Raw genomic sequence first — 18,627 nt, forward strand, 5'->3', positions numbered from 1 at the left:
GAAAGGGGAGGATGGACACTGTTATGGATTGGAGTGATGGGGAAGGGAAGGCGAGCGATAGAAAAGATAGAAAGAAGCAAGAATTGCGTAAAGCGGGGATAGTCACCACCAGGATCCAGCAGCAGTCCCGTTGCACGACATTCCAATGGTCGAGGCCGGTCTTGGGCAACGAGAGAGTGCAGGTACCAGGTGGGTCCAGGAAGAAGCCACAGAGTAAGTCAGGGAGGAAGCAGCAGGTCTCGGGTAGCAGGCCCAGGGAAGTCCGTCAGCATACAGTCCGTAGAGAAGGATCTGAAGGCAGAAACCTCGAGTCCGTCGTGGTGAGGGATCTGATGGTAGAAACCCTTCACTGGTCTGTCGTGGTGAGAGATCAGCCTCTCATCTGCCGTGGTTGTTGGACCCTCTTTTATCCTCCATTTTCTCCTGCCTACGTGACATCCCTGGGTGCTTGAGCAAGAGTCATGTGCATACCTCCTGAGATGGCCATCTTCCTTGAGATAAGTCCACACAAAAAGACCGTTTCCCGGCCATTAGCAGCAGTTTATCCCTCTCTTGTTGCCCCTGGCCTTGTCCATCTGTGCTCCTTAGAGGATTTCACAATCCTTAGCCAGGACCTGTCCATCAGTGTCCTCAAGACAAAAGATTTCTCTGCCTTTGTCCAGGACTTGCCTGGACTTGTTCCTCAGCAAACTTTGAGTCAATGATATAAAAGAATAGTCTCTTACAGCATGTAACAAGGATTCTCTACTGAAGAGGTAGGCAAATTCTGCTGATTCAGCTTTTTGTTTCTGAGGTGATCTGTTTTTTTTTTTGTTTTTTTTTTTTTCTTTTTTTAATTTGGAATAAGTGAAATAGGATAATTAATCTTCAGTTAGGTAGTTGTATCTCTCTGAAAAGAGAGTGTCCAGAAATGACATTTTCTAAGGTAACTACTTACTAGTAAAGTTAAGTGCAATTAGGAGAGAAATACTGTGTCTTGTGCGTGTATCCACAGTGCTACTGCTTCACAAAGACCTGTGTCAAGATGTCAGCCTTTATGTCGTTTTGTGTAGGTCCAGCTAAGATTATTGTGCAAAGTTTTCCTACTAACCTAAAAAAGGCACTGAATATCAGTTCTTGCTTTAGAAACATGGAAATGAGAAGAGTCTGTTTATTGTGATATGAATGGTGATAAGGGATGAGAGCTTGACATCAAGAACATACAGCTTCAGAATATTAGGATAGGTTGTGTTATTTACTGCTGTTGAGTTACCAAATTTTCTCTTTTCTGAAGATTCATCTGTAACTGTGCACCTGGATACTATGGGTCTTTATGTGAGATAGACATAAATGAGTGTGAAACTCTGCCGTGCTTGAATGGAGGAAGCTGCATCAACAGGCTTGGAGGATATCAGTGTTTCTGTTCTCCTGGGTTCACAGGTATAGTCCGTTCCCTACCACAATGGAGAGGGCTTTTTCATGGGTTTTAAAAGTTTTTAACTTCATAGCGAGGGCTTCATCTAAATGAAGGAAAAGGACACAGGATCATATGCTTTTTGGAGGATAAAACAATATTAATTCAGATAGAGCTTTGATCCGATTCTTGCTAAGGAGCTCAAGATGTTACTTACCTTTAGGGTTGATTTATGCCTTCTTTAGTCACCTGTACATTAAGCTGAAACATATTTAAAGAGACTAAATAGTGCAGAGAAAATTGCTGTTTTCTGAAGTTCGCCAAGAAATAGAGAATTGTCACAGATACAAAGTAATTTTTACAAACACAATAAATTCTACTTCATCATCTGTGTTTGTGCATAATCGTAGGAATACTTTGACTTTGCCAATGTGTTGGACTGACTGTGTTGCCATTAATCATTACATTTTTACAGAACTAATGCCAAAAAATTTGATGGGTACAGATATATTAAATTAGTATAATATTAGATATTCTAAATTGATGCTCACATTTACTTTAATGCACTGCATGTAATTCATATTTATGCATGTAGCAGAACAGTTCATACTTAATGTTTTTATATATCCAACTTAAGCAATCTGAATATACTTGGGGGTCATATAAATGTTCTTGCAGAAATATTTATAGTTGCATGCCTCAAGTTGCATGATTTCTGCATATGTTCTGCATAAAATGATTTTTTGTACTCATTTCAGCCTGTGATGAATATAACATAAGTTCATAAGATTAAAAATGATTCTCTAGGCATCTCAAGGGCTAAGAGGAATACGTCTTCTCTGCAGAACAGATAAAGTAGTTCAGGGAAATTACATATGGTTGTATAACCTTCCCTTTGTCGTAAACTTTAATTTATATCTCACACATGCTGCATTCTTCAGTTTTTTCTTGACATGTCAGCAAAATTTAGGAAAATCCATATAACTCCCTTGCCAAAAAGTTTAAAAGCTTTTTTTTTTTCTCAGAATACTGTTTTCAGAAAGGGCTGTGTTCTAAATAGTACTTCTTGAGTATCATAGAAATTCGGTTCATTAGTGGTGCAGTAATGTAGAGGTGCTGCACATTAAAAAATGTAGCTAGTAGACTTTAAAACAATTGTCTTCACCTCTAAGCATTCACAAGAGGCAAGATATTTGTATTGACAGGCTACTGATTTGAAAAGAAAAAAGGCATCTGCAAGTATGTTATGACTTTTATTTAACTTAGATGTTTGATTTGAGTTCATTTTCCTTGATCACTTAATCTACAAGGATAGCATGTGTTTTTTTGTTGTTGTTTATTTTTCCCTTTATTTTTACTATTTTGTGGGCTTTTTAATAGCCGTAGTAGTTGTTTTCTTGTGCAAGAAGTTATCTACTGCTAAAAATTATTTTCCATATATTTATAAGGGCAACTGTTATTATTTAGTGTTATTTATTTCTTAATAATGGTTTGATAATCTGGATGACTGTAAGTAAACACTAAATCATTACTTCAAAATTAGTGATTGTTCATCACCTAATTGCAGTGAGTGATTTTTTCACTCTTAAAATGCAACATATTGGACATCCACTACAGGACATACCCTTTAGACATGTCTCTAAGTATAATTCATCCAATACAAAGTGTCTGGAGAATCAGTTGCTTTCAGAAATCTGGGGGGTAATAAGGGTTTAAAATGAAGATGCAAAGCTGTATGTGCAACATCTTTAATTTCTGTTTGAAAGCAAACATAACCTAGAAGAAAATTTAAAGGCCCAGAAGCGAGTGAAAAGTAGCTTGATTTCAAAGCAAGGTCTTTTCAGAACAAGGCATTGTTCCACAGAATAGTGAAGCAAACTTCAGTAAAATTAGATTGTATGAGTCAGTGTGTTGGGAATATTGCACTTGAATATGCTGTGCTGTAGATTATCAGTGAGTGGTTTGAGGCTCTAAGAACATACTAATGTTTGAGGTTTTTTGCTTCTTATATTGCCATCTACACTGTTTACTAATGGTCATTATGAGTCTGTTCCAACATAGGGTTTTCTATGATAGAATGATTCTCTGACAATATGATTCTAGTTTACAACACATAAGTATGAAATCAGATTGCAAATACTGAAAAGCAATGTTGTACATTAAGTTTTTCTTTTCTACAGGGAGTACATACCTTTTAAAATATGTTTAGTACAGTTTCTGAAATGTGATATGATTGTGAAATATTCCTGTTAATTACACTGAAACAGGTACTGTAGAAAAATACATTCAGAGCCGCTATGAACAAAGACCATGTATCAAGTGATTCCCTGGCAAATGTAAAAAATTGCAAAGTTTGAGACTGAAAAAACAGCCATTACAATATAAATAGCTCATAGCTGATTTTTCATACGTAATTTAACAAAATGTTGAGTATTACATAATCTTCACTATTGAAAAGTTACACTGTTTCAGACAGACAAGCTTATGAATGAAAGAACAGCTTAAATTAAAAAAAAAAAAAAAGTTTGTATTTAAGGTCTTAACCTACAACTGTATAAAGAAAATGATTTAACTCATTTAGAGACAGGCATACTTCTACTCTTCAGTAATTTCATGAATTTAAAATAAGAATTGTAGAATCAGAGGACTCTAGCAATCTGCTCAGCTGTCAGATCATGGCATCAAGAAATCTTGCCTAAACAAGGATCTCTTCTGCTATTTTACATTTCCCCCAGTGCATTCTATTTTTTTCTCTAGCTGATCCTCCAGAAAGTCATTCATTTCCCATGGATTCTAAATAATAACTGCAAGATTTACACAGTAGTAGTGGAACCCAGATGCTTTCTCATATAGTACAATAAGCCAACTTTAGGTAACTTAATCGTTTCCTGAGTGCCTTTAGTGTCAACTGAATCAGTCTTCAAGCTCTCATGATGATTTTTATTTAACCTCTGCAGATTAGACAGCTCATATATAGGTATTAGGTGTCTTAATATAAAACTGAAGAGAGAATGGCAAGTGCTTCATTCTACCTGTTGAATTCTACTATCTTCCAGATGCTAATTGAATACTTTTTCCTTTGTGGGCTTCCGCTATCTGAGACTGTCTAGGTGGTCTTTAAGGACTCAGATGGAGTTTACACTCATGATTTATGCAGACAGGAATCGGAAGAGGCAAATATAGTTGAGCTACCAACAGATTTAAGACAACTGAAAGTATTTGAAAAAGTGATAAGTACAATTGGTCTGATTCTTGCCAAAATAGAGGCAGCAATACAAGCAAAAAATATTGTCAGCTATTAAAAAATGGTATTTGTAAATAAAACAAACAATTGAATTTCATACTTGAAAACTGTACTTTCTTAGAAAATAGCCCTCCAAAATTATTTTTGAGTTAAAGGAATACTTTACGGTTAAAAAAAAAAAAAGTGCTAATACATTTTCTATTAATTTTTCAACTAAAAATACACCTCTTCAATCATATTGGTAACACTGAATATGTAAGGACTAAAGTGAAAAAAAAAATTCTTTTTTTGATGTACTTGTCAAATCCTTTGTTGTTGCCATAAAAATTCCCTGCCAGATTCAACTGCTGGCCAACCCTGGCTTTCCTAAACCTATCCTAGCAAGATTGGATGGCAATTCCATATTTTCCCAGGTCACCTAATTTACCTTTTGCCTCTTGCACTCTGCTTTTTGTCTGACTTATTCAACCACACAAATCAGGTGCCCAGGCTCTCTCACTCCCCCTTTTAATCAGGGCCAGGACAAAGTATAATGAAAAAAACTTCTGTGGAAGCAAAGAAAATAAATTTCTACTTCCCATCAGCAGGTAATATCCGGCTACTTTTAAGGCTTCCTAAATGAATGCCCTCTTTCCTCCTCATTTATCTTTGTTTTTACTGCTGAGTTTAACAGTCTGTATTGTATGGAATATCCCTTTTGGTCTGTTCGGGTGGACAGCCATATTTTTCTTATCCCAGCCTCTTGCCCATCACCAGCTTCTCTGGTGGGTATAAACTTTGAGGAATGTGTTTAGAATTTTGATAGATAAAAGGGAAATCAAATGAAAATGAAAGGCTATTTCATATATATAATTTTGGTTTGATAAGTTAAGCATTTTTTATAGAATCTGAAGGTACAATGCAAACAAGTGGAACTCAAGTGACTCACTGTGGAATTAAAATTAAAAGCAAAATAATGAACTGTAATCAATTAGTGTGACTATATCCTCATTATCAAAAATGAATTAATTTAACATTGCATTCTGAATGTGCATTGATATACAATTATGTAAACATCAAGAAAAAAATACATATATTTTCAATTGAGCTTGATATTAGAAGAAAGCTAATTAAAACATTAATATAGCTCTTGCCTCAGCTGTGCAATATAACAAAGTAATAACTAATTAAGCATAATGTATGATGATCACTTACACTTAAAGACTTTTTCATGATTGAGGTGTTAATTCCTTTTTCTTTAAATTTTATAATCTGAACAATGTTATGTCCAAGTACAATCCAGAAAACACAGACGTGCCTCAAATTAAATGTTCTTTCATGTTCACAAAAAATGACTTTGTACTGAAGTATAAACTATAAGTGACTGGGCTACCAAGTCTGCTGCAGAATGAATTTAATTAGAATACAAGTTCTTTTAACTAGGGAATTGTTTTGGACAATGTGTTCTTCCTTCAGTTGGAAGGATTTTCGGTTTAACAAACATTCTCACTGCACTCATTGACAGATGTACTAATCTGTAAATCTATTCTTCCTGTTTATTTTTTTTCTTCTTGAGGTTAACTAAATAATTCTAAGATACCTTGCAAATACTATGGTGGCTTTTTTTGTTGTTGCCAATGGTTGCTTGTAAGGTGAAAAAGCTCATGGGTCAAAAAAAAAAGACAGGGAGGTCATTTACCAGTTATAATCACAGGCAAAACAGACTCAGTTTAGGCAAAACTGGTATCATTGCCAATTAAGATTTTTGGATGGTCAGAAGTAAAGAAATTAAACTATCACCCTTCCCTAGCCTCACAGTTCTTCATTGGCTCGACATCACTCCCCAGTTGCTCTTATTTCCTCCTCTCCAAGTGCAGAGTAATGGTAGTCTGCAATAATTTAACAGCTCCTCTCTGCTGTTCCTTACTCCTCACAGTTTTCTCTTGTTCCAGCATGTGTGGGACTCCTCCATGGGCTGTGTTTGAATATCTGGTTTGCCATGGTTCTCTCTGAAGGTTGCAGGGGAACCTCTCTGCTGCACTGTGGGCTCCTATATGGGCTACTGAGGAATCTCTGCTCTACTTCCTGGACCACCTTTTCTCCCTCCTTTTTCTCTGAACTTGCTCTTCATAGGATTGTTTCCTACACTACTTTTTCCCTCATTCCTCACTCTGCCTGTGCAGCCTTTTTTCCCTTTATTAAATGCACTTTCACAAAGGCATCACTAGCGTGGCCAATGGGCTCAACTATGTCCGTTGGTGGGCCCATTGCTGAGCAGGCTGCAACCAGCTGCATCCAGCACAAAGCAGTCTCAGCCTCTTCCCCACTCCACCTGCAGCTCCCACATGCAACACCTTGATACACAAATCCAAAATAAAAAACAGGGATTTAATGGTTAAAACAACATGTGTATAAAACAAGTATACAAATTCAAATTTTTGATTCAAACAGCCAATTATTAGACATGTGTTGAAAAAATTGCCTACAAATGACATAAGTATCATGAAAATACCTATTGCTGTGAAAGTTCAGTCATCCTTTCTACAGAGCACAGTAGTTATTTCTTAAATTCAAACAGCTAGTCTCTTAATCTCAGATGTATCCCCTGTGGTCTTCTTTTCACTATGACATCAGTACAAATTGCCGTTTGGAAGTAACTAAGAACATATTTAAGTTTCATGTTAAACTAAGTTAAAACCTTGGCTTAAACTTTACTTCATCTTCTGTTTTATCTAGAATTTTCAGTTTGAAGCCCAGTTTTCTTTATCCTGAACCTCAAAACCTGCTGTTTATTTTGTCTGCCTGGCAAAGAAAACTCTGCTCTGCTTTTTATGCAGACTTAACAAAAGAAAAAGAGTTTGGTTTATCTTTCTAACCTTCACAGCTGCTTCTACAGCTTTCTACTGCCAACTAACTGGCAGTGATTGCATCTGAGTCTTCAGAGCTCTGTCTGTACTACCTGCTATTGATATACAGAGGAAGAAGAGCAGCTACATAGCTAAAAGAATGACTCTTCTACTTAAGAGTCAGAGGGGGGAAATCTCATGGTATGCTCCCTGAGACATCAAAGCAAGATACAGCTTGAGTATTTAGATACTCAAAGAAAAGAAAAGCCAAAACTGATTGATGCGCTGAGAACAAATCTAACATGTATGCTGACAGAATTGGGTGGAGGTAGTGGTATATGTCTTTTAGTTTAATAACTAGAGCATTCACTTCAATGTTGGTAATTTTAAGTCCAGTGAAAACTCTCATCTTGAAGAGGGAAACTCACTCTATCAATTTTCCTGAGAATTGATGTAACGTCCACACTGTAAGTTAGCTTTATTTCCAAGGAAAAGAGGAGATACCTTCTGCTGTACCTGCTGAGTTTCTACACCATTCAGCAGATTTCCCAGGCTAAAAGAAACATACAAGAGTACTGTGTATCATGCGTTTGTATTGAAGTGCTTGATGTCTAGAGTGCTAGTTTCCTCTCTCTTACACTCTCACTGAATACACAAATCCTGAGAGCCAAGATCTGGACATAAACATTCCTTTTAATTTTCAAATTGGCTTAAACTCTACTAACTAAAGACTTAAGCCATTCCTTGACCATTTAAACTTTAGTCTGGTAGCAGTTTTGTTCCAGTTACCATTCATCCCTGGTCAAGGAGAAGAGCCGTAAGAAAACATGGCAAGGGAACATCTGACTGAGCCTGGATGCAGAAGAGAAGCACGCGTGGCAGAAGGAGCAAGGTGGGCTCCCTAGGAGGACTTAAGAATCATTGTCTGAATGCTCAGAGTTGAACTCAGGTAGAGCTGAGTCTAGAGAAGATTGTGGAAGGAATCCTTTTGGATGTACACTGGCAGCAAAAGTAAGGCCAAGAAAAAAGTATAGGTTATTCAGAGTGGTGAGTGGAACTGGAGACAAAAGACATGGAAAACTGAGTCATTCAATGTCTTCATTTTTTTTCAGGATTTACTGCTTAATTAGTCCATTCTCAGGCCTCCCTCAGGTTTCTGAACGTAGTGACGCCAAGTCTAGGGTAATGCATTTGATAATCACACATAGTTACATTACCATGTCTAATTTTTAGCCACCTAAAGCCACTTTTTGAAGGTAACCTTCTGAAAGTTCTACTTCAGATCTTGTAATTACAACATCAACAATAGGAGAAGATAGACTAGTGTGTAGAATAAATTCTTAGAAAAAAGATTTTTGTGGTCTGTCAAGACTATGTCAACAGTTTATGGTCTGGTTCGGCCTGGTTCCATGACTAGCGGGGTGGAGGGATTTGCAAATCCATGTCTCCGGAAAGGGGAAACAAGGGGCCCCAGAATAATTAAAAACAGCGGCAACGATCTGAGGAGAAACAAACTAATTTACTATGGTTTTGGAATGCAAGATAACACAGTATAATACAATGTAATTAGAATTGAAGCAAATAAAAATGATGAGAGAGAGTGTCTGAAAAGTGGAAAGGTCTCACCACAATGCTGAGGTGAGAAACGCAGTCAGGTCGAGCAGCAGGGAGGAGAGCCCAAAAAGGGAAGGTTTTGTGGCCTTGCCAGGGGTTATATCTCCTCTCTGAATGCAAAATCCTCTAGGATATGTAGTTGTTCTTCTCTTCCGAACAGGTGCCCAAACTGGAGCAGTAACTCTTTAACTCCCAGTGCACTACATGATGTTACAATGTGGAATACTGATAACCAAAAATCATAAAACCATTACATTCCACCCCTTACTCTACATCACTACATCACGCTTACTATATACAAACAAACCAGAATTACCAAACATTAAACACACGCACACATATACACACATATACACATGGAATTACTGACTGCACTCACCCAACATCAAATTCCCTTGTGGTACACATTGAACATCCCCATTTTTCTGCATCACCCACCAAGTGGACCCAGGTCCCTGGGCAAAAAGTTCTGCAGAGAGGTTTGTCCTTCCCAGAAGTTGGAAAGACCCAAACTGCTTTTCCCAACATGTTCTTTACATGTACTACAGGGACCTTATCTCCCTTTACTGTATGTAGGGAGCTAGCAGGACCGTTGCAAGTGATAGATCCTCAAGTGTTTACCAACCAGGTGGCTTCTGGCAAATGCTTCTCCTAGTACTTAAATGTTCTGCCACCCATTGCTTTCAACATGGTTTTTAAGATCCCGTTGTATTGTTCAGTTTTACCAGAAGCTGGTGCATGATAGGGGATATGATAAATCCACTCAATGCCATGATTTTTGGCCCAAGAATTTACAAGAGAATTTTTGAAAAGAATCCCATTATCTGACTCAATTCTTTCTGGCGTGCCATGTCGCCACTGGTCTTGTTTCTCGAGACCTAAGAAAGAAATAGGTAGTTATTGAATTTACCTACTTAATGACCAGAGAGTTTGCATGCACTACGGAGACTTTTCTTTCTTATGAACAGGATTCGTAGCTGCTCAATAACACCACTGCTTTGAAACTACAAACACATTTACAGATTAAGCTCAAAATAGGTGATTCTATAACTTGTTTGTAATTACTGTTCAGCAACAGCAACTCTCACTGTGTATACAAACTGAAACTGGTGATTAGGAACCTGGATGACAGTACACTCTCCTTATTTAGTAAAATATAATTGTTTTTGGCTTACAGATCTATGCCTTCAGGGAAAAAAATCTTTGTCTTTTGGCAAGGAATATTTAAAAGTGAAGTGTTTGTTCCTCATGCTCATTACTGTAAAATTTGACTGTGTATTTATTATAGTATTTCTAAGGTGATTTCACCTATGTGCTGTGTAGTTAGTTACTATTCATCTTCAAACAGAACCAGCTTCTCGGATTCATACAAGTCAGTAAAAGAACAAACTATGCCTCTTATTGTTGAGTGCTGAAGAAAAGTATTGTGTTATTTATGAATAACATCTTTGTAGAAGGCACCATGTTATAATCATAAAGAGGACACTGTTCATTTAGTCATGTGTGTGTGAGGACCTATACCTATTTCTCACTGTACTTACCACATAAAGCCACAAATGACTGGGAGAAAATCTCAGTTTGATTCGCTCAGACTTTTATCCAAGTTTCCTGCACATTCACAGAGGTCACTATCTCCATATATCACTTCATATTGATCAGAACAAAGTCTCAGATCTGATTCTTGCACATTTTTGGTTACTGGAATTACACAGCATAACATCATGTAGTGCACTGGGAGTTAATGCTCCATATTTAGTAAAACTAGTTTGTTTCTCCTCAAATCGTTGCCACTGTTTTTAATTATTTTGGGGTCCCTGCTTTCCTCTTTCCAGAGGTGTGGATCTGCGGATCCCTCTACCCCACTAGTCGCAGAACCAGGCCAAACCAGCCTGTAAACCCATTGACAGTAGGATTATGCTGATTCGTCCTCTCCTACATTGTCTCTGTGTCTCTAGCTTGTCTATTAAACATTAATTACTTTTACTGACAGACTGAAGGATCTGGGCTTGTTCAGCCTGGAGAAGAGAAGGTTGCGGGGTGACCTAGTTGCAGCCTTCCAGTACCTAAAAGGAGCCTACAGGCAGGAGGGGAGTCAACTCTTTACAAGGGTAGATAATGGCAGGACAAGGAGAAATGGTTTTAAGTTGAGAGAGGGAAGATTTAGGTTGGATATCAGGGGGAAGTCCTTTACCAAGAGAGTGGTGAGGTGCTAGAACAGGCTGCCCAGAGAGGTTATGGATGCCCTATCCCTGGAGGTGTTCAAGGCCAGGTTGGATGGGGCCCTGGGCATCCTGGACTAGTATTGGATATGGAGTTTGGTGGCCCTGCCTGAGGCAGTGGGGTTGGAACTTGGTGATCCTTGAAGTCCCTTCCCACCCAAGCCATTCTATGATTCTATACTGAGAAAAAAAAAAATTCAAAACAGAATGACCAGTACATATCCAATCCAATACATGCCATGTATGCAGTCTATCTGAAAAATTCTTGCTCCAAAGCTAGCAAATTTGAAAAGATTAGGAAAAAGTTATTTAATTCTTTAGTGAAAATGAAGGAAGGTGATTGCTTAAACTCGTAGTGAGCACCAGTGAACATACTGTACATCACAAGCCAAGATCTTGCAGCTATATTGAACGTAAAAAGATTTTAACTGCATCAGCATGATCTGTCAGCCCTAGCCTAATTCATTCTCTTGAGAGACGTGGCAGTAAAGCTAGATATAATGCCATACTAACAAGACTAAAGTGCTTTTGACCTTCCAGAGCTACTGCTTTGAACATATTTCTTAGGAACTCTAACATCCTACTGCATTATGCTGCTTAGGCATGTGCTGATAGTTCTTTCCTCTTTTTGCAGGTTTCTAAAGTCCTTAGGTACTTGTCTCCCATCTGGATTTTGTGGAAAGGTTGGTTGTCTCAGAGTTATGGATTTTACCGAGGCTGCCAAGTAGAATACTTTAAATTTAGTAGCTGATATGCTTCAAGTTTAATACAGAAATAACTTACTTCATGGCAGCTTTTGCAAGTAAATGTCTACATGTGAACTGTAGTTCTCAAGTGCAAGGTTATTTGAATTAGCTTAACTATAATGATGAAACCTTTCTCTGAGACCTGAACTCATCTTCCATAACTTACTCCTTTTCGTAGCTCAAATTTTGCTTGTCTATATCTAAGGTGTTTTTAATACCAGCAAGCTGTGAATGTAGCCTGTGCTCAAATCTAGCATGGAAAAATCCTCTGATCTATGTCCCGGCTTTTTGATAAGGCAGTTAATTCCTAGGCAGAATATGTGTCTAGTATTTGTATGTTGGTAATACTTAAGAGATGTTGGTAAAATGGAAGTTTGAAACAAATGTTACTATGTTCTTACTCTGACTTAGCTAATAGAAGGTAAGCTGTTGGTCTGATGAAGTTCAAGGTTAACAAGTATCACTTTACATAGATGAGAGTGATTGCTGAAAATTTTGAACCTTTCTTCTGTTAGTAATTTCTGTCTACTAGAATATCGGCATAATTTTTCTAATTTTTACTGTTGTTGCCACAAAGGGACTATCAAAGAAATCATAGCACTACTAAGAATAATTTAATAAATCTGTTCCTCCAGTAAACTATCACAAGAGCAGAATCACTATTAAATATTCCATCCTAATTATGGAAGTGCTGCTTTGAAATTCTCTGGCTAGGCTTATGTTTTTGATATATGTACTATTACACATTATATTATATTATATTATATTACACATTATATTATATTATACATTATATGTATCATTACACTATATGTACTATTCGTATCTTAGGACACACACACACTATTTAAAACAACAGAAGAGATTGTCTCTTACAGTAACTTGTTAGAACTCACTGGGACCAGCCCTGTGGAGAAGGATTTCTGGGGCTGGTGAATGAAAGCTATACATGAGCCAGCACTGTATGCTTGCAGCCCAGAAGGCCTCAAAAAAGGCCTTTCTCTCTCACCAGCAGGGCGAGAGAGGTGATTTTCCTCCTCTATTCTGCCCTTGTGAGGCTCCATTTGGAGTACTGCATCCAGGCCATCCACAGGAGGAACAGAGAGCTGTTGGAGAGAGTCCAGAGAAGGGCAACAAAGATGATCAAAGGGATGGAGAACCTCTCCTATGAAGAAAGGCTGAAAAAGCTGGGCTTGATTAGCTTAGGGAAGAGAAGACACTGGTGACACTTCACTGCAGCCTTCCAGTACTTGAAGGGAGCTTATATGCAGTAGAAGGACTGACTTCTTACACAGTCTAGTAATGACAGGACAAGGGGAAATATCTTTAGAGTAAAAGAGGGGAGATTTATACTATATGTTAGGAAGAAATTTGTTAATCAGAGTGTGATGGGGAGCTGGCATAGGCTGCCCATAGAAGCTGTGAATGCCCTATCCCAGGACACATTCAAGCCCTGGGCAACCTGATCTACTGGGTGGTAACCCTACCCATGACAAGGGAGGGTGGAACTGGACAGTCTTTATGGTCCCTTGCAACTCAAGCCATTCTATGAATCTATGATTCTATGATAAGGAGAGAATTTAAATTGTCTAAGGGCTTTGGGGCCTAAAATTGTGCCTAAATTATACCCACATTATACCCAAATCAAATCTGAAAAAACACTGATACAACTGTTAGAGACTTGATGTGTGGTAATGCGGTTGTTACTGCTAGCTAGGGAAGTCACTGTACTTTTCAGCAAGTCTATCATTGGAATGGTCTTTGAATATATTCAAGCATACTACTTTGGATGTCCTAAAGGAGTTTCTACTCTGTAAGAGTTACAAAGACCCAGGGGATTAAAATCTCAATTTCCACACAAATTGCTCCACTACAGATACAATGAAAAATAAACTTTTAAGAAGCTTTAGTGTTAACAACACAGAGGGACATTATGCATTATAATGCCAGTCTATTCTGTGATTTTGCAGTATTTCTTTGAGATTTCTGTAAGTTGTAAATATATTTAATGTCTAAATCTTCTACATTAAGTTATTGTTGTATTTCTAAATGATAATAAGTGAAATAAGAATGTTTTAATAGTGATTTATAATATCTTTTTTTTCTTTTGCTAGGAATTGAAAAAATGTCATGACCAGAAACCATTTAGATAAAAACAATTCATTATTGGATGTTTCAATCAGTCGTAGTGTTAAATGGCAAAACAAATGACTGCTGAGGGAGTGTTTCACTTAGCAGAGCACAGCATACTCTATGTTAAAACAGTTACCTTAAAGCTGTGCTTCTTTGTATTTCTGAAGAGCATGGCAGTAATAGCATCATGGATTTTTTAGGTTCTCTGAAGCTGTCTTTGGCAGTAAACTGTCTTAAACTCAAAAAGATTCAGAAAAGTGGATGACTTCATAAAAGTTATTTTGCTCACTGAAGTAGAATGGGCTAGCATTCTCTGCTCAAAATGTAGTGGTTTTCTTAGCAATTCTATTGTTTGTTCCTAGTTTTTAATGAAAAACTGTGTGGGACAACTCTTTTGATCTTGCTGATTATGTGACTTCAATCTCTTTTATTTCCCTGCAGTCACCCTAAAATACTGTTGTAAGTTGCAAAATTCTCATTTGGCATAAATAGTAAAGGTATCCTGCTACAGGATTTAATTGAGTCAAACATGCTTGCTTAAGCATACTACTCAAAGCATACCTGTATTCTGATATATTTGTCTCATCCGTAATTATTTCTTGTTACTGTTTTCAAGTTTCTGTACCACCTTCTTGCCTGCATGGAATCTCAATATGTGTTTAACATCAACCTAAAAGGAATAAAAACAGCCTAACTTCTTTACTGACTTTCTTTTACTATTTTTTGGAGGGAGTTGAATTTGACCAGATAGTGTTCTTAAATACCATAATAATACTGAAAATGAAGCAATTAAGTTCATGCTTGTTCACAGGTAATTTTCAATGTAACCACACCCAAATTTTTGTTGCACTGTAATCTGCTTCTTTGATCCATTGCATACCTTTGATCCTGTACATGTTGCCGTTAATCAAGCTTAGGGTCAAGCAACGAGGGAAATTTCAGTCTTGAATAAGAATAATTAATGTTGGAATGAGTCTTGTGAGGTCTCTAGCCCAAACTCTTGCTGACAGCAATGTTAGCCATGAGATCAGACCAAGCAGCCCAGTGCTTTGTGCAGTTAGGTCTGGAAAACCTCCAAGGACAGCACTGTTCCCATTTCTGATAGTGCATTTAAAGTGTAATGGGAATATTACATTACATTAGGAGTAGTAATCATGATTCCTTGTGTTCCAAGAAGAGAATGACATATTGAGTTTTTAGCCATATTCGTACTGACTTATATTTTTATTCAAGTAAAAAATAAAGCATACGTACTTCAGTTTTAAATAGATATTTGTAGTGACTTTTATTTTCATTTGAGTAGAAAATAAAGCATAAGTACTTCAGTTTTAAATAGGAATATTAAAGACTACATAAAATGTACTTAACAGAGAAGAAAATCAAAGGCTGTAATAATAATCATAAAATTAGTATGTTGTGGAGGCATTACGGTTGTAGAGTGATATGGAGATAAATGTGAATATTATTTTTTCTCCAAACTATGCTCATATTCTTTTAGAGTGAACTTCTTTTTTTGATACCTTTAGTAGAATAGTAAAGCTTTCCAATTTTATATTATTTTTATTTTTTCTGTATTTTGTATTGGTGTCAAAATGGTTAGAAAACAGTACATATGCTGGATAAAACATGGACATTTCCCTGTAAGTTTATGTATGTCTGTTTATGTGAGTATATATTTATATATATACACACAGTAAATACAGTGCAGTTAAAATATATATATACAATACAAGGTACAGTTCAGTATGGAATTTTTTCCCATCTTAGACTGTATTATTTGCTTCTTAGAAATTTCAGACCTTTGGATATAATTTTTTAGTTATCTTCTAGTTTTAAAAGTTTTTTCCTAAATTTTAATAAGGGAACTGTTCATACTAAAACCCATCAAAGTTAAAATGTCGTAAATATTGAATTGATATTTGCATCTTGCTCAACTACAGTGTGACCTACTCTAGCAATATTGACAACTATGACATTTTGCTTATGATGTTTCCAATGTAATATGATGTTTCCAGTTCAAACAAGAATACATTTTGCTCATACAGATTTATCTTGTTCTCCGTTCCTTTCTGTGAGTTTCTTATCTATGAACTGAATCATAATTCTAAACTGTGATAACGTTAGGCCTGGCTTTATCATTTTTAGCCCAGGAAATATGATTTCTGCCCTTATCAGGGTGTTGCCCCAGCTGTGTGCTGACCCAGTGGTGCAGGGACTTAGCCTGACCTTTGCCTGAGCCATGTTTCACTGGTTTAACCCCTGCATCAGGGCCCAGTAGCTTCTGCTTCCCTGCAGTAGCTCCAGATCTGGGTATAGCGCGTCTGGGGAGGGGGTGACACCACTACCACCAGTCCCTGTCTGATGAGCAACAACCCTTGGTGTGCTCTGGACTGGGGGCCATGGCACCAGCGGAAGGGAGCAGGTACTAATAAGGATTTGGGAAGATTTTTGGTTTACTAAGTTCTCAAATCTCTCTAAATGCTGTGTTCCTTTTCACCTTCCACAAGTTTATGAATATTTAAATTTGTACTATTTTTTAGGAGAAGGTGTTCAATTCACAATGATCTGATGCTCTCTACAAATAGGCAGTACAAAACACCAAAAATTCCCTGATGCGGATTGCTTATCCTGAATATCCAATCTAGAGTTCAGACATCTAGATATCAGGCATTACATGCTAATGGATATGTTTCTGTATTTAATCCATATGTTTTTTCTGTTCATTTTAAATTAAAAGGGCAGCTACAGTCTTGAAAAGCCATGCCTATTTATTTAACATCTAAAGCTGACATTTAATGAAAAGGAATGTCTTAAAAGTTTTAGAACAAGCAAATTAACCCCCCCTTTGTATTAATTATGGTGTTTCCTGTTGTGTAATCTTAACTTTCAAAGTTCTTTCCACTTTCCCAACCACAGTGGATATCAAGCTTGTCTAAACAAAGAAAAATATATTTAATTTAAGACAGCAACCAAGCAGACTTTCTGCAGTCAACAGCAATTTAACTCGACTTAATACAAGGAAGGTGAAATAATTCCCTGAAATAAATCTATTACTAACACAAAATACAACAGAATGAGAAAATCTAAGTCTCTGGTATTAGTCACTAAGCTATACTAAATCTTCCTTAAGATGGCATCAACAAAATCAGGCTCAGCAACCTTATCAGTGCTAGTTGTTCCTTGCAACATTGCTAGAAAATATTTGTTACAGTTTGTTTACTCACAACAGGCTGATGAAGCAATAGTTAAATGAAGTTTAAAAACCATTATGCTTTATAGAAAACTTGTGGATTCAGATAAAATGTATTGAATAAGAAAGAGAAGGGAAAAAAAGTCCACAAAAAGAGGGAAAAAACAAGTTATATGAAACAGAGTTGTTTACCATCACAGAGTTCCAGAATTTCCTGAGTTGGAAGGGGCCTACAAGAGTCATCAAGTTCAACTTATAACCACAAACCTTATGTCTGAGAGCATTGTCCAAATGCTCCTTAAACTCCAGCAGGTTGTGGCCATGACCACTGCCCTGGGGAGCCTGTTCTATCTATCTGAGCCTGCCCAATCACTCTCTGAGTGAAAAACCTTCTAAGTACCATAGAAGTAGCTACATCTTTTTCAGTACTGTATGTAGATTAGTATAATCTGTTAATTTACTATTGCATTTAATTTTCAGTTATGTTCTCAGCAACTAATTGTTCTTTACCGTACATTTGTTTTTCTTTTCCAAGTAACATGTTTTGGGGTTTATTCACACAAAATTTTGTGTTTCTTCCTTTTCCTTTCTTTTCTGTACTAAAACATAGCCACTTACTATAAATAATTAACCCAATTTTTTAATTTCTTGAAACAACACTCAAATCTTTTTATTTTCTCAGTAAAAAACTCCTGGAGATGTCTTTACATTAGCATCTTCCTCAACTTCTAGCCCTAAAAATTGAATACTTCTATATTTATTTATATATATATATATTAGTGTATATATTCTTATGTCCTATTATGAGTCTTATTTTTCTACAGAAAACAAACCAGAATATATATTGTAAATATACCAGAATAAACCAGAATGTATACTATAGTAAATAAAAAATGAAAATATTTTTACTCTCAGAAATGTGACATACAGCTACAACATCTGAGCACAAAAGGTTATTAAAATGCCAAGGTTATATATCAGGAGGGAGAATCTGGAGATTATCACAGGAATTTCTTCTAAAAAAATGTTCTTTACTGTCTAATAAATTAAAACTTTGCAAATTTATGTTCATGCTGTATAAAGGAATGAAAAAAGCATCTTAAAGTAATGAAGCTGAAATTTAAAAAATGTGAAACAAAAAAATCACATAAACTACAGATCTTACATTTTCAGAGAATCATAGAGTCAAAGAATGGATTACATTGGAGGAGACCTTAAAGATCATCTAGTTCCATGCCCCCTGCCATCGGCAGGTTTGCCAGC

At 36.7% G+C, this 18,627-nt stretch overlaps 1 protein-coding gene across 1 annotated transcript in view; it reads left to right on the forward strand.

Moving 5' to 3' along the window:
• The window catches only part of EYS (eyes shut homolog), a 676,382-nt gene that overhangs the window by 233,961 nt on the left and 423,794 nt on the right, over positions 1 to 18,627 (forward strand). Inside the window, exon 17 of the mRNA XM_040698528.2 lies at positions 1,274 to 1,419. Coding sequence (XP_040554462.1) covers positions 1,274 to 1,419 — 146 coding nt within the window. The remainder of the gene's footprint in view (positions 1 to 1,273; positions 1,420 to 18,627) is intronic.

This window comes from Gallus gallus, chromosome 3 (assembly GCF_016699485.2).
Source record: "Gallus gallus isolate bGalGal1 chromosome 3, bGalGal1.mat.broiler.GRCg7b, whole genome shotgun sequence".
Classification (NCBI taxonomy): Eukaryota; Metazoa; Chordata; class Aves; order Galliformes; family Phasianidae; genus Gallus; species Gallus gallus.